The following is a 13,480-nucleotide window of genomic DNA, read 5'->3' on the forward strand; positions in this document are numbered from 1 at the left end:
GATGGGATGAAAAGGAGATGAAAAATGGAAAGATATTAAGAAAAAAGAATGGTCAGAACTGAGCAACTGATTGGAGTGTGGGTAAAGGGGCAGGAACAGTCAAGGATACCTTACAGATTTGGGGTTTAAATAAATGGGTGGGACTGGTGGTGTGGTGGTATCATGTATTTGTATCAGGAATAGCAGTGAGTAGAAAACAGGAATAGGAAAGGAAAAGAGGTGATTTAAGCTCTGAATATCTCGGAGTATACAAGCATTTATTAGGGGATTGGGAACACATCTCAGTTTTTCCCTGTCATGGGTAGTAGGCCTGCAGGTTACAGGGGAGTAGAGAATATGTGCCTCCCTGTTCTGGGCTTCTCATCACTGCCCAGATTGTGATGCTGCTTCCAGATTCAGAGTCCAACTCCCAGAGACCTCTTCATGCGGTTTACCAGTGAAGACCTTCTCCAATTTTCATGCTAGGAACTACTTCACCTGTGTTTCCTGGTATTTATTGCTGGTATTTATAATGCTTTTAAGCATAGAGAAAGCTGAGTTGAACACCCCCCCGCCCCCAGATATATCCCCTTAGTATTGCTATATTCTATTTTTCTTCCTATTTAATACTCAGAAGGCAGTGACAAAGTGAAGAATAGCAAAAATAGCAATATTGTGCACAGAAAAAGAATGGAGAGCTTGGTCAAATTATAACTCAGATATTTACCAAATCTAGCAAATGGCATATTCTTGGAGCCTGATTTCTTCATCGGTGAAATGGGTATTAAACCCTGTTTATAGTTGCACCAGTGCCTGGATATGGTGGATGCACATCAAATTGTGTGTTCCCATTTGTGCTATTGGAAGCTCCTGGGGTGGAGGAAGGTAGAGATCACTAATGTGTCAATAGAAGTAGAGCCAATGAATAGAAGTAAAGGTCTCTTGGATGTCATTGTGGATTTTTTTTGTTGTTTATATTCCTTACAGCACTTCCAGAATATGATAAAATAAAGAGATTATGATGAATTGTCACAGTCTATTTAATTACATGTGGGGATTTAGTAGTAGAATGAGGACTCCATATGCAAAGCAATGGAGTTCCATTATGCTATTTTGTCTACAGTATATTTTCTCCAGGAGAAGAATCTTCATTTTCCCTAATTCCTTGCTTAATTTGGCTTGTAATATATGGTAAGGTATTAATATTCGTAGGGGTATGTGTTCCAAAATGTAATGATGGGGAAAGATAATATGTTGTTTTCTGAGATGGAACTATCTGGATTTCCCAGGAAAAAGGTAGAATAAGAACTTGGGTTGTAAATGATTCTAACCAACCATGAAAATGCTTAGTAGCACTGGAAATTTAGTCTGACAACAGATCTTTAGAGAAGTATTTCTGTTTGTGATAGAAATAAAGTGAAGGCAGAGAATGCTTGTGTTTTGAAAGAACTTATCACTCGTTAATATGATTTGGTTACCATCTATGGATATATTTGCATAGTTCAGAAAAAGTGTAGGAATATTAATTCATTGCCAATTTGAATGCCTTTTATTTCTTTTTGTTATCTGATTGCTGAGCCTAGGACTTCTAGTACTGTGTTGCATAACAGTAGTGAGAGTAGACATCTCTGTCATATTCCTGATCTTAGGGGCAAGGCTCTCAGTTTTTCCCCATTGAGAATTATATTCACTGTGGGCTTTTCATAAATGGCTTTTAAGGTATTGAGGAATGTTCCCTCTATCCCTAGACTCTGAAGAGTTTTAGTCAGGAATGGATGCTATATTTTATCAAATGCTTTCTCTGCATCTATTGAGAGGATCATATGGTTTTTGTTTTTTCTCTTATTGATGTGATCTATCACATTGATTGTTTTAGGAGGGTTGAACCAACCTTGCATCCCGGGGATAAATCCCACTTGCTTGTGGTGAATAATCCTCTTAATGTACTTCTGGATCCTATTGGCTAGTATCTTGGTGAAAATTTTTACATGTGTGTTCATCAGGGATATTGGTCTGTAATTTTCCTTTTCAGTGGGGTCTTTGTCTGGTTTGGAATCAAGGTAATGCTGGCCTCATAAAATGAGTTTGGAAGTATTCCATCCCTTTCCTTTGGAACAGCTTTAGTAGAATAGGCATTGTTTCTTTATTAAACGTTTGATAGAATTCCCCTGGGAAGCCATCTGGCCCTGGACTTTTGTGTCTTGGGAGGTTTTTGATGACTGCTTCAATTTCCTTGCTGGTTATTGGCCTATTTGGGTTTTCTATTTCTTCGTGTTCCAGTTTTGGCAATTTGTTGGTTTCCAGAAATGCGTCAATTTCTTTTACATTGCCTAATTTGTTGGCATATAGCTGCTCATAATACATTTTAAAAATCATTTTTATATTCTTGGTATTGGTTGTGATCTCTCCTCCTTCATTCATGATTTTATTACGTTGAGTCTTTTCTCTTTTCTTTTTAATAAGGCTGGCTAAGTGTTTATCTATCTTAGTAATTCTTTCAAAGGATCAGCTCCTGGTTTTGTTGATCTGTTCTACAGTTCTTCTGGTCTCTATTTCATTGCGTTCTGCTCTAATTTTTATTATCTCTCTTCTTCAGCTTGGTGTAGGCTTTATTTGCTGTTTTTCTCCAGTTCCTTTATGTGTGAGGTGTTTTTGAGTTTTTTCTAATTTTTTGAGGAAGGCTTGTATTGTGATGTATTTCCCTCTTATGACCACTTTTGGTATATCCCAAAGATTTTGAATGGTTGTATTTTCATTTTCATTAGTTTCCACGAATCTTTTTAATTCTTCTCTAATTTCCTGGTTGACCCATTCATCAAACTCTCCCTCTTCACAGATGACATGCTACTATACATAGAAAACCCAAAAGACTCCACCCCAAGATTGCTAGAACTCATACAGCAATTCAGCAATGTGACAGGATACAAAATCAATGCACAGAAATCAGTGGCATTTCTATACACTAACAATGAAACTGAAGAAAGAGAAATTAAGGAATCAATCCCATTTACAATTGCACCCAAAAGCATAAGACACCTAGGAATAAACCTAACCAAAGAGGTAAAGGATCTATACCCAAAAACTCCAGAACACTTCTGAAAAAAATTGAGTAACATACAAAAAGATGGAAAAACATTCCATGCTCATGGATTGGAAGAATAAATATTTGAAAATGCCTATGCTACCCAGGGCAATTTACATGTTCATTGTAATCCCTATCAAAATACCATAGACTTTCTTCACAGAGTTGGTGCAAATAATCTTAAGATTTGTATGGAATAAGAAAAGACCCCGAATAGCCACAGGAATATTGAAAAAGAAAACCAATGCTGGGGGCATCACAATGCCAGATTTCAAGCTGTATTACAAAGCTGTGATCATCAAGACAGTATGGTACGGGCACAAAAACAGACAGATCAATGGAACAGAATAGAGAACCCAGAAATGGGCACTCAAATCTATGGTCAACTAATACTCGACAACGCAGGAAAGAATATCCACTGGACAAAGGACAATCTCTTCAATAAATGGTGCTGGGAAAAATTGGACAGCCACGTGCAGAAGAATGAAACTAGACCATTCTCTTACACCATACAGAAAGATAAATTCAAAATGGTTGAAAGATCTAAATGTAAGACAAGAATCTATTAAAATCCTAGGGGAGAACACAGGCAACAACCTTTTCGAACTTGGCTACAGTAACTTCTTGCAAGATACATTTATGAAGTCAAGGGAAACAAGAGCAAAAATGAACTATTGGGACTTAATCAAGATAAAAACTTCTGCACAGCAAAAGAAACAGTCAACAAAACTAAAAGATCACCTACCAAATGGGAGAAGATATTTGCAAATGACATATCAGATAAAGGGCTAGTATCCAAGATCTATAAAGAACTTATCAAACTCAACACCCAAGAAACAATCCAGTCATGAAATGGGCAGAAGACATGAACAGAAATTTCTTGAAAGACCTGCACATGGCCAACAAGCACATGAGAAATGCTCCACATCACTTGTCATCAGGGAAATACAAATCAAAACTACAATAAATACCACCTCACACCAGTGAGAATGGTGAAAATTAACAAGACAGGAAACAACAAACGGTGGAGAGGATGTGGAGAAGGGGGAACCCTCTTGCACTATTGGTGGGAATGCAAACAGGTACACCCATTCTGGAAAACAGTGTGGAGGTTCCTCAAAGAGTTAAAAATAGAGCTACCCTACCACCCAGCAATTACACTACTGGATATTTACCCCAGAGATGCGCATGTAGTGAAACACCAGGACACCTGCACCCCAGTGTTCATAGCAGCAATGTCCACAATAGCCTAACTGGAAGGAGCTATGATGTCCTTTGACAGATGAATGGATAAAGATTATGTGGTACACACACACACACACACACACACACACACACACTAGAATATTATTCAGCCATCAGAAGAGACGACTACCCATCATTTGCTTCAACATGGATGAAACTGGAGGGTATTATGCTGAGTGAAATAAATCAATCAGAGAAGGACAATCATCATATGATTTCAGTCATATGTGGAATATAAGAAATAGTGAAAGGGATCATAGGGGAAAGGAGGGGAACTGAGTGGGAAAAATTAGAAAGCGAGACAAACCATGAGACACTCCTAATTCTAGGAAACAAAGGATTGGGGAAGGGGAGGTGGGTGGGGGGATGGGGTAACTGAGTGACAGACACTGAGGAGGGCACTTGATGGGATGAGCACTGGGTGTTATACTATATGTTGGCAAATTGAATTTAAATTTTAAAAATGTTAAAAAAAAGAGAAGAGAAAACATGAAAAAAAGAATATTAATTCATTTAGGAATAGATTTTTATTACCCTTAAGACAAATTTTATTACTTAAAATTTGTTTACTTATTTAAATTAAATTCTTAGTCCCTATCGACAACCTCTTCTCTATGTGAGAGGATTCTTATTGTCTTTTGTTTTGTAGTTTGATTTTCATAATCTTGTTTTATAAAATAAAGAGCAATAGACGTTTTTAACACATAGATAATGGAAGAATTAGCCCTCAGTGCTGTATTTTCAAATTCATGTATTTAGGAAGACATTGGCATGTTCAATAATAGCTTAGGTAAAATTTTATTTTTAATGTGGAAAATTAATTTTTGCTATTCTGAGGCAGGAAGCCAAGTATGGTTATAATAAGGTTATAGTGGTTACAAAAGGGTAATCTTTTCTTTGTATTATTTTGTAAACTCATTTCTGAATTCTGAAATGTGCTCATTAATATGCTACTATCATTTGAGGCACATTTTGTGCATAATAAACATCAACACTGACTTATTTGTATTCAAAACCTAGATGTTGTAAAACAGGTCTGGTGATTATTTAGGTTTCATGATGGATACTGAAATAAAACAAAAAAAATTTTAAAAATGTGTACAATACAACTCCTGTATCTAGATGTTTATTGTTCTGTGAATTTTGATATGACATAGATTAGTTTTCCTGAAACCTAGGTAGAGCAAAAACATAGTAGGATTCTCTAATGAGAATAATGAATATTTATATAGTGTCATGTTTATATTCTTTAAAAGTTTATAGCTGTTTAAAAGCTTATCATCATCATTTTCAGATTTCAGCTAAAGAACTTCTATTTGGTCATTCGGCTTCAGTAACATGTTTGGCAAAAGCGAGGGATTTCTCAAAACAGCCCTATGTCGTTAGCGCTGCTGAAAACGGGTAGGTAAGATGTGTGCAACTTTGTGACCATCTCTGTTGCCTCTCCCTTTCTAAAACCAATGACGGGGTAAAGAATTCTGGGGCTGAAGGAAATCTTAGTGATTTTCATGTTCCTTTTACATACAGGAAAATTTAGATCTTAAATGGTAGATTAATTTGTATGATGATCCCAAAGAATGTGATCAATGTTGTGTCTTCCAGTTTAACTCTTTTCTTGCTGGATGAAGACCAAAATAAACACCCCAACTTTTGTATTGGGCCTTGTGGCAACCTCACTATGTAAAGGATACTGGCAAATGCCACCTGTTGTAGAGCTGAAAATGGAAAAGTCTGGATGCTTGTCTTTTTTCATGTAGTAACTCACTTTGAGCTCTTAAGCAAACCTATCCAAACCTTCATCATTTTGTAAAACTCAATAGTTACAATCTTCGTGTTATATACTTGTCTGATATCATATATAGGAGAAACAGAGAAGGTTCAATGGTACATGAGATGGTGGGGGGAGAGAAGAGAAAGGAACATAGACAGTGATTTGGGTGCAGTTTCATGGAGGCAAGATTTATTCCAATGAAGTAAGACTAAGCTGTAAGAAAAGCCTTGCCAATGAAAGAACTACTATGAGCTGGACTCTGCTGATGAGTAATTTGCTAAGTAGAATCAGGAATGCGGAATCGATTCATTATACATCTATGAATCAGGGATTGGATTACTCGTTGAAACAAGAGAACCCCTTCCTTTTTTTGTTTTTTTGTTTTGTTTTGTTTTGTTTTTGTTTTTAATCTGTGGAGAAAGTACATGGCTCTGAATTCTGAGAACTAAAAGAATAATGAGTGTTCAACTTGGAAAAACTGAATAGTTTAACAAAATGCTAGTGAAACAGATATCAAAGATGTACTTATTCTCATAGCTTACAGCAAAGCCATCATTGTTAAGCTTAGAGAGATTGAACTTTGGATGAGGCTAGAGTGAAATGCCGTGATACATTCTTTTCTTAACAATTGCTAGTAGCTTTCATACGCTACAGCTATCACAAACGCTTGCTACACAAGCTGAGATATTTATTGCCAGTCTAGAGAATTTGAGAGATGGTACTTTTTTTTTTTTCTGAGGCTACTTGGAGAGTTGAGAAAAATTAATTGCTAAATGAGAAATAGCTCTGGAAAGTAATCGAGTTCCAGCTTGAGGTTTTTGCCCACAGTGGTCTAGCTCCTAAGAAGAAACTAAGGTTAATGGACATTTTCTTGGTGATAGATGAATTCAGCTGTATAACCCTGCAAATATGATTATTAAGGAGCCAAGGGTCTGTTTTGGTGTTCCTTATTCAAGATGATTTGAATTTTCTAGGTTTCTGTTCCTTCAAGATGCAAAACTTGGCCTGCATCTGTAAGATACTTTTTAGGAAGTATCTACATTTCAGCTACTGCATACTTAGCAAATCCTAGTTTAATCTACTGGAAGTTATTAAACTTACTAGGTTTGGTCCATTATGCCCCAAACAACAATAATTTTTAGCTTTGAGAAGACTCGGGAATTGACTATAGACTTAGCATTTCTGTTTCCAAAATGATCAGAGGGGACCCAAAGTTTCTTTGACTCAGTTTTTCATTTTTTTCCCAAAGTATTAGTTGCATAAGTCATAAGGTTTATGAATCCTAGTAAATTCCAGGATGAATGAAAGGGAATAAATACCTGGGGACCTGATATTGAAGCAATAGAATGCCACAGAAAAAGAAGATCCTGAAAGTGATTAGTGGGAAAAAGCAGGTTATTTATAACAGAATGTAATTAAGCTGACTTCTCACCAGTAATATGAAAACTAGACAGCAGTGAAATATCTTCAAAAAGTTGAGAGAAAATATCTGTCAACTTAGAACTGCATGTCTAACAAAAATATCTTCCTAAAAATGAGGTCAAAATAATAACATTTAATACAAACACTAAGAATGTTCACCACGAACAGATCCTCTATAAGCAAAAGAATTCTAAATGATAAAATACTAAGAATGTTCACTACCAACAGATCCTCTATAAGCAAAAGAATTCTAAATTATATTCTTTAGTAAGAAGAGCAATGCTTTCAGAAGGAAGAACTGAGATAGAAGAGGGAATATTGAACAAAACCAGCAAGTTTTTTAAAAAATGTAAATAAATATAGACTATAAGACAACAATATTTATATATTTCCCAAGCCCCACCCCCATACATATACACACTGTCCTAGTCAACAATTGCATAGGATAGGGTAGTGACCAGAATCTACATGTTCTGGTGTTCTAGGGATGGGTAAAGCTATTGGTTAATTTTAGAATTTTAGACCATAAGCTACATGTACACGTTGATATTTCCAGGGTAGCTGCTAAAAGAACAGATAGAATAAATAAAAATTATAGAAATAGAATACGGAGCTTCTATTTGGAAAAGAAAAATAATGTTATTTAATCCAAAGGAGACAAAAATAAACAAGGCAAATAAAAAGCATAAAGTAAGGTCTTTGAGATAAATCTAACTAAAACTATAATCTCAATTATGTAAAAGGACTGAGACATCTAGTTAAATCACAAAGATTGTTACACTATTTTTTTCGTTATACAATTTAAAAGACAAAAACAGCATAAGGATGTAGAAAGGTTAAAAGTAAATGGACAGAAAAAAATTTATCAGATGAATACTGACCAAAATAATGTTGATATTAACTGTATAATATTTTATATTAATAAATACACATAGTAATAAAACCATAAGGCAAAAAAAGCCTTGGCATTGATAAAGAGGGTTATTACTTATTAATAAAACTTTCAATCACCAGCAAGAGATGAGATTAGAAAGTTAGGCAGACACCCAGATTTAGAGTTTTCTCTAACAGTGCTTCTCCAACCTGAGCTTATGTCAGGACCACCTACAGAGCTTGTTTAAATAAAGATTTCTGGGCTCTACCCCCAGAGGACCTACTCAGTAGGTCCAGGCTGAGGTTCAAGAACTTGCATTTTTAACACATTCCTGGACAATGCTGGAGCTGTTTGTTCAGAGAATATATCTGGCATAGCAAGTATCTTACACTGGGGGCAGTGAGAGAAAGTGTGATGTCAAGAATGACTTGGGAAATTCATTGGTGATGATATCAGTCACTTAAGATAGGAAACTAAGAAGGATGGATGTTGTGCTCCATTGTGAATATGAGGAGTGTGAAGTTTCACAAGTCATCCAGATAAAGAAATATCTAATAGCTAGTTGCACATGAAAGTCTAGAACTGAGTGAACAGGTCTCGGGTTCCAAGGTCATATAAATGGTAACTGAAGTGATGGGAATACATAATTCATGCAGAGAGAGTGAAATGTGAGAATGTAAGAAAGCCTAAGACAAAAGTCTAAGGAAAATCAGCATTTAAAGCAGAAGAATGGAGCCTGACAAGACCAATGAAATCCCAAAAGTATAATGGAAGAAAAGAGAAAAGAGAGTTTGAAAAATTGAAGGGACTTGGAATTCAAGATGGCAAACCATGCTTATCTCCTCTCCCTCTAGATGATGTGTTAAAATGGAAATCATAACAGTTTTATAAGCAAACAAATATAAGAGTAGGAATAGGGCCATGAGAAAATAATGTATTTCTGAAAGTAGAAAAGTGGACAGATGGTGACTGATATATTTATCCACTGGATGAATTTTTTTATTGAGATGCTGGGGGGAGTTTAGGATTGAATAAGAAAAAAAGGCTTTTCTCAAGGAATTTAGTGGGAATGTAACAATTTAACAATTCTACATATTTTCTTCTACTATTCATTAAAATAAACAGAAATTTAAAATTCTTGGAAATTGTTAAACTTTTTTTTAATAATTAATGGTCATTTAATGTCTGTAGAAATGTTGGGAACAGCATTTGAAAAGGAAAAGAAGAATATAAATTTTAATAGTATATTTTCCTATGTTCCCTTTAAGTAGGTAACTTTTACAGTTCCAGCTAAAATGTCAATGCCATTTTTGATACACAAAACATTTGCTTTCTTTTCTTAAAAAGAATTAATAGGCAAAGAGTCAATTTTTGCTTTGTGGTACTTTTGTATTTCTTTTTTTTTTTTAACTTTAAGATAGAAAATAAGATGATAAGAGAACAAATAGGGAAAGCATTAGAATCCAAGAGAGTTTAGAAACAGTATCACCAAGAGAGCTTTAACTGATGCTCAGGCTGCAACCTTGGAAAATGTGATTTAATTAGTATGGCTTGATGTCTGGGTTGGGTCCCAGACATCAGTATTTTAAAAAAGTTCCCTGATAACTCCCATGTATAGCCAGTTTAGAAACACTGGTTTAGCCATAGACTTATCCAGAAACAGACTAACTAGGAGCTTTGCAAAACCAGTATGCCGGGACCCCAACACAGAGCCACAGAATTAGAATCTCTATGGACAATTTTTGAAATATGCACAGGTGATGCACAGAGTTGAGAACCATGCTAATAAACTCCAATTCCTTTGAGGCTGAAATTTCATATTAATAGCAACTGAAGGTTCTATTTTTTTTAACCCTTGATACTTTTTTTACTTTGATATATATCATTTCAATTTTTACCTCTTTCCCAGTCTTATTTTTCATACATACACACACACACACACACACACACACATACACATACACACACCACGCACCACACACCACTTTCACCTTGTTTTATTGAGTTGCATGAGTTTTCATATTTCCTCAGATACTTTTTGGAATAAGGTAGGATATAAACAGGGCAAAGATTCATGAATATTTTATTTCTATATCTAGAGCATGTTTTCTCAATCTCAGTACTAATGAGATTTTGGAGCGCTGGAGAATTCTTTGTTGAGGGACCATCCTGTGCACTGTAGGATATTTAGCAGCATTCCTGGTGTTTCCCCACTAGATGCCAGTAGTGTGTTCCTAGTTGTGACAACCAAAAATACCTCTTACCATTGTCAAATGTCCTTTGGGGGGCAAATCGCCCCAGGTTGAAAACTACTGACTTAAAGATTGATTTCCAGTGTTTGGTCAGAAAAACAAAAAACTCTGACAAACACAAATGCATCTAGCATTTACTATTATTAATTCATATCTTTTGCTTCTTAATATCAGTTTCTCCCTTAAAGCCAATAAAGCTTTCATTTATTCTTTCATGTAAAGTTTTGCTTATGTGTTAAAAGTGTCAAAACTGAAGGATATTACCAGACACTTCTGAATCAGCCATTCTGGTTTTTGTGAAGTGAAATCATATAGATTTAAGTTGCCACCTGCTGGATGATGCATTTTATGACCATATTTCATAATATTATGTACATCCTTGTGACATATAGGAAAGCAAGTCAGAGTTTCCTAAACAATGACAATTTTCTAAACGTCTGATTTCAGTATTTCAAGATAAGTGAAGGAATAAACCTTATCAACGATAAACCAAATGTAGCCTCTTGGTGGCACTGTTTATTTTCATAAAGGGCTGCTCCAGAAGATGCAGCCCTTGATACATTATGCTTTTCAGAATATGTAGTTTAAGTTCAGTGAAATAAACCACTTTCAAGAGGATGCCGTTTCCATGGAAAGATTGTAGTACTGTCACTCTAACAGACTATGATAGCTGTATCCACACAATTTGTTTTAGGTCAGGTTGGCGATAACGTAAGGTTTGTAGGCTGGCGGCAGGGTGTAATTACCCAAACAAAAAGACACAGATACAGTATGTCATCGCTGCTAATGACCACAACATTTTCTTGCTCAGTAATCTGTAACAAAAAGCCACATAAACGATCAGGTTGCATTTAAGTGCAGTACTAAAGAAAAACTTGGTGACACAAAAATTATTTCAGCCAATTGAGTAGAAATGACAGAGAATAATCCAAAGTTATCTCTGCTAGGGAGATGTGTGTTTGGAATGTCACCAACGGACAGTGCGTGGAGAAGGCCACACTTGCTTACAGGCACACTGCAATCTGTGTAAGTACATTCACTTCCATTTAAACATTTCTGAATTCTGTAACTCCTTTAGAGTGTTTCCTAAGTACACATTTAAAGAAATGTCTTTGGAGGATATTCTTTTCTTTGGTTTTTATTTTGTCCCTGGAGCAGAAAGTGTTAGTTACTATCTGTTATTTTGGCATTTTTCTTTCCCAAAAGTTACTATTCAAGCTTTTTTTTTTTTTTGATTCTTTATTTCTGCATCTTTTAAAACATAGATAAATATGAAAGACAATTTTTCATTTTTTCTTGGTTATGCTCACTGTACACACACAGACACATATGGAAAGATTGAGTTTTAATGACATACTATTTTATAAAGCAAAAAAGGGTTTTTTTTGTCTTCAATTTTAACCTTTTTTGAGTGGAGAGATTCTTTTTTTTTAATTTTCTAATTTTTAAATTTTTTAAAAGATTTTATTTATTTATTTATGAGAGACACAAGCAGAGGAAGAAGCAGGCTCCATGCAGGGAGCCTGAAATGGGACTTGATCCTGGGACTCCAGGATCACGTCCTGGGCCAAAGGTAGGCCCTAAACCACTGAGCCTCCCAGGCATCTCCAGGTGAATAGATTCTTAATTTCTGAATTTCTTATTTATGAGAAGATAACCAAAGGTATAGCCATACCTTAATAAACATTTCCCAATATTTAAAACAGATTTTGGCTTTTGGTACATGGACTCCAAGCATGCAGGCAAGGCAGTTGCATTATACCAATGATACTCACAGTGTTTTTTATATTTTACTTTTTGTTTTCAGCATTGATGACTTGCACTGCAATATTCACAAACTCATTTCTGGGACCAAAACTTGCACAAGTGAGAGAATTTGTCAAGGATGCTATATATTACTCAATCTTTAATAAAGCTGTTCTCAAAACTTCTTTGGCACAAGTATTCCGCACACATTCTTCAAATTACTTTTATTTCTTCTCAATGTGCAGTAATGTTGCTAGGAAAAGGAACCTGATTTGTTATTGTTGTTTAATTCCACATAGCATTCTAGAAATAAAACAGTTGTGAGCTCTCCATGATTTAGAATAAGATTCTTTCTAGCTAAAAAATCCCCCTTCCTCCAGAAATATGGGAACTACAAATGAGACTAAATTCCTAAATCAGTGCTTCGGAAGTATGGAATAATTGAACTAAAAGAAACTTTACTTGCTATTCAGTAGCAACTAAATACCTTAACTGAATAGATGCTAAAACTAAAATCCAGAAGAGTCTTCACCATAACCCAAATTATGTTATTGCTAGTGATAATTAACTTTTTGCTTTGAATTCCATGTTCATAGTATTACCACTGCTCATTCCGGATGACAGGGGAAGGCTGGCTTTTGTGTTGTGGAGAATATCAAGATGTTCTTATCATTGATGCCAAAAGTTTGGCTGTTATTCACACTTTTTTATCGTCTCAGTCCCCTGATTGGATCAACTGTATGTGCATTGTTCACTCCATGAGAATTCAAGGTAATAGTTGGGTATTGCATAACACTAAGAGAGTGCATATAAATATAGTACTTTTGAACTATTTGTTAAACAGGCAAGAGTTCAGAATACATCTTTATGTTACCTGTTGGTGGGGATGGTTCTCTAAGCCAGATCAAAAAACTGAGAACACCCATGCCAGTAGTGCAAGTCATTAGAAAGTCAGCAAGAGGTCAAGATGAAATGAAAAGAGGAGACTATTTCCACGACCCAGCTCATTGGTACATTTCAAGAGTGACAAGCAGGCATTTGTTGTGGATTGGCAAGACTTTTGGAACTTTTACTTTGCTGTATCTTCTGGATATAGTAGTGAAGAGAAT

The 13,480-nt window shown here is 35.4% G+C and overlaps 1 protein-coding gene across 2 annotated transcripts in view; it reads left to right on the forward strand.

Moving 5' to 3' along the window:
- WDR72 (WD repeat domain 72) overlaps nucleotides 1-13,480 on the forward strand; it is a 230,245-nt gene that overhangs the window by 27,958 nt on the left and 188,807 nt on the right. For both annotated transcript variants that reach the window (XM_041746685.1, XM_041746684.1), the window contains exons 3-5: nucleotides 5,601-5,707; nucleotides 11,573-11,651; nucleotides 12,968-13,142. In XM_041746685.1, coding sequence (XP_041602619.1) covers nucleotides 5,601-5,707; nucleotides 11,573-11,651; nucleotides 12,968-13,142 — 361 coding nt within the window. The remainder of the gene's footprint in view (nucleotides 1-5,600; nucleotides 5,708-11,572; nucleotides 11,652-12,967; nucleotides 13,143-13,480) is intronic.

Source organism: Vulpes lagopus, chromosome 2, assembly GCF_018345385.1.
Source record: "Vulpes lagopus strain Blue_001 chromosome 2, ASM1834538v1, whole genome shotgun sequence".
In the NCBI taxonomy this organism is placed as follows: domain Eukaryota; kingdom Metazoa; phylum Chordata; class Mammalia; order Carnivora; family Canidae; genus Vulpes; species Vulpes lagopus.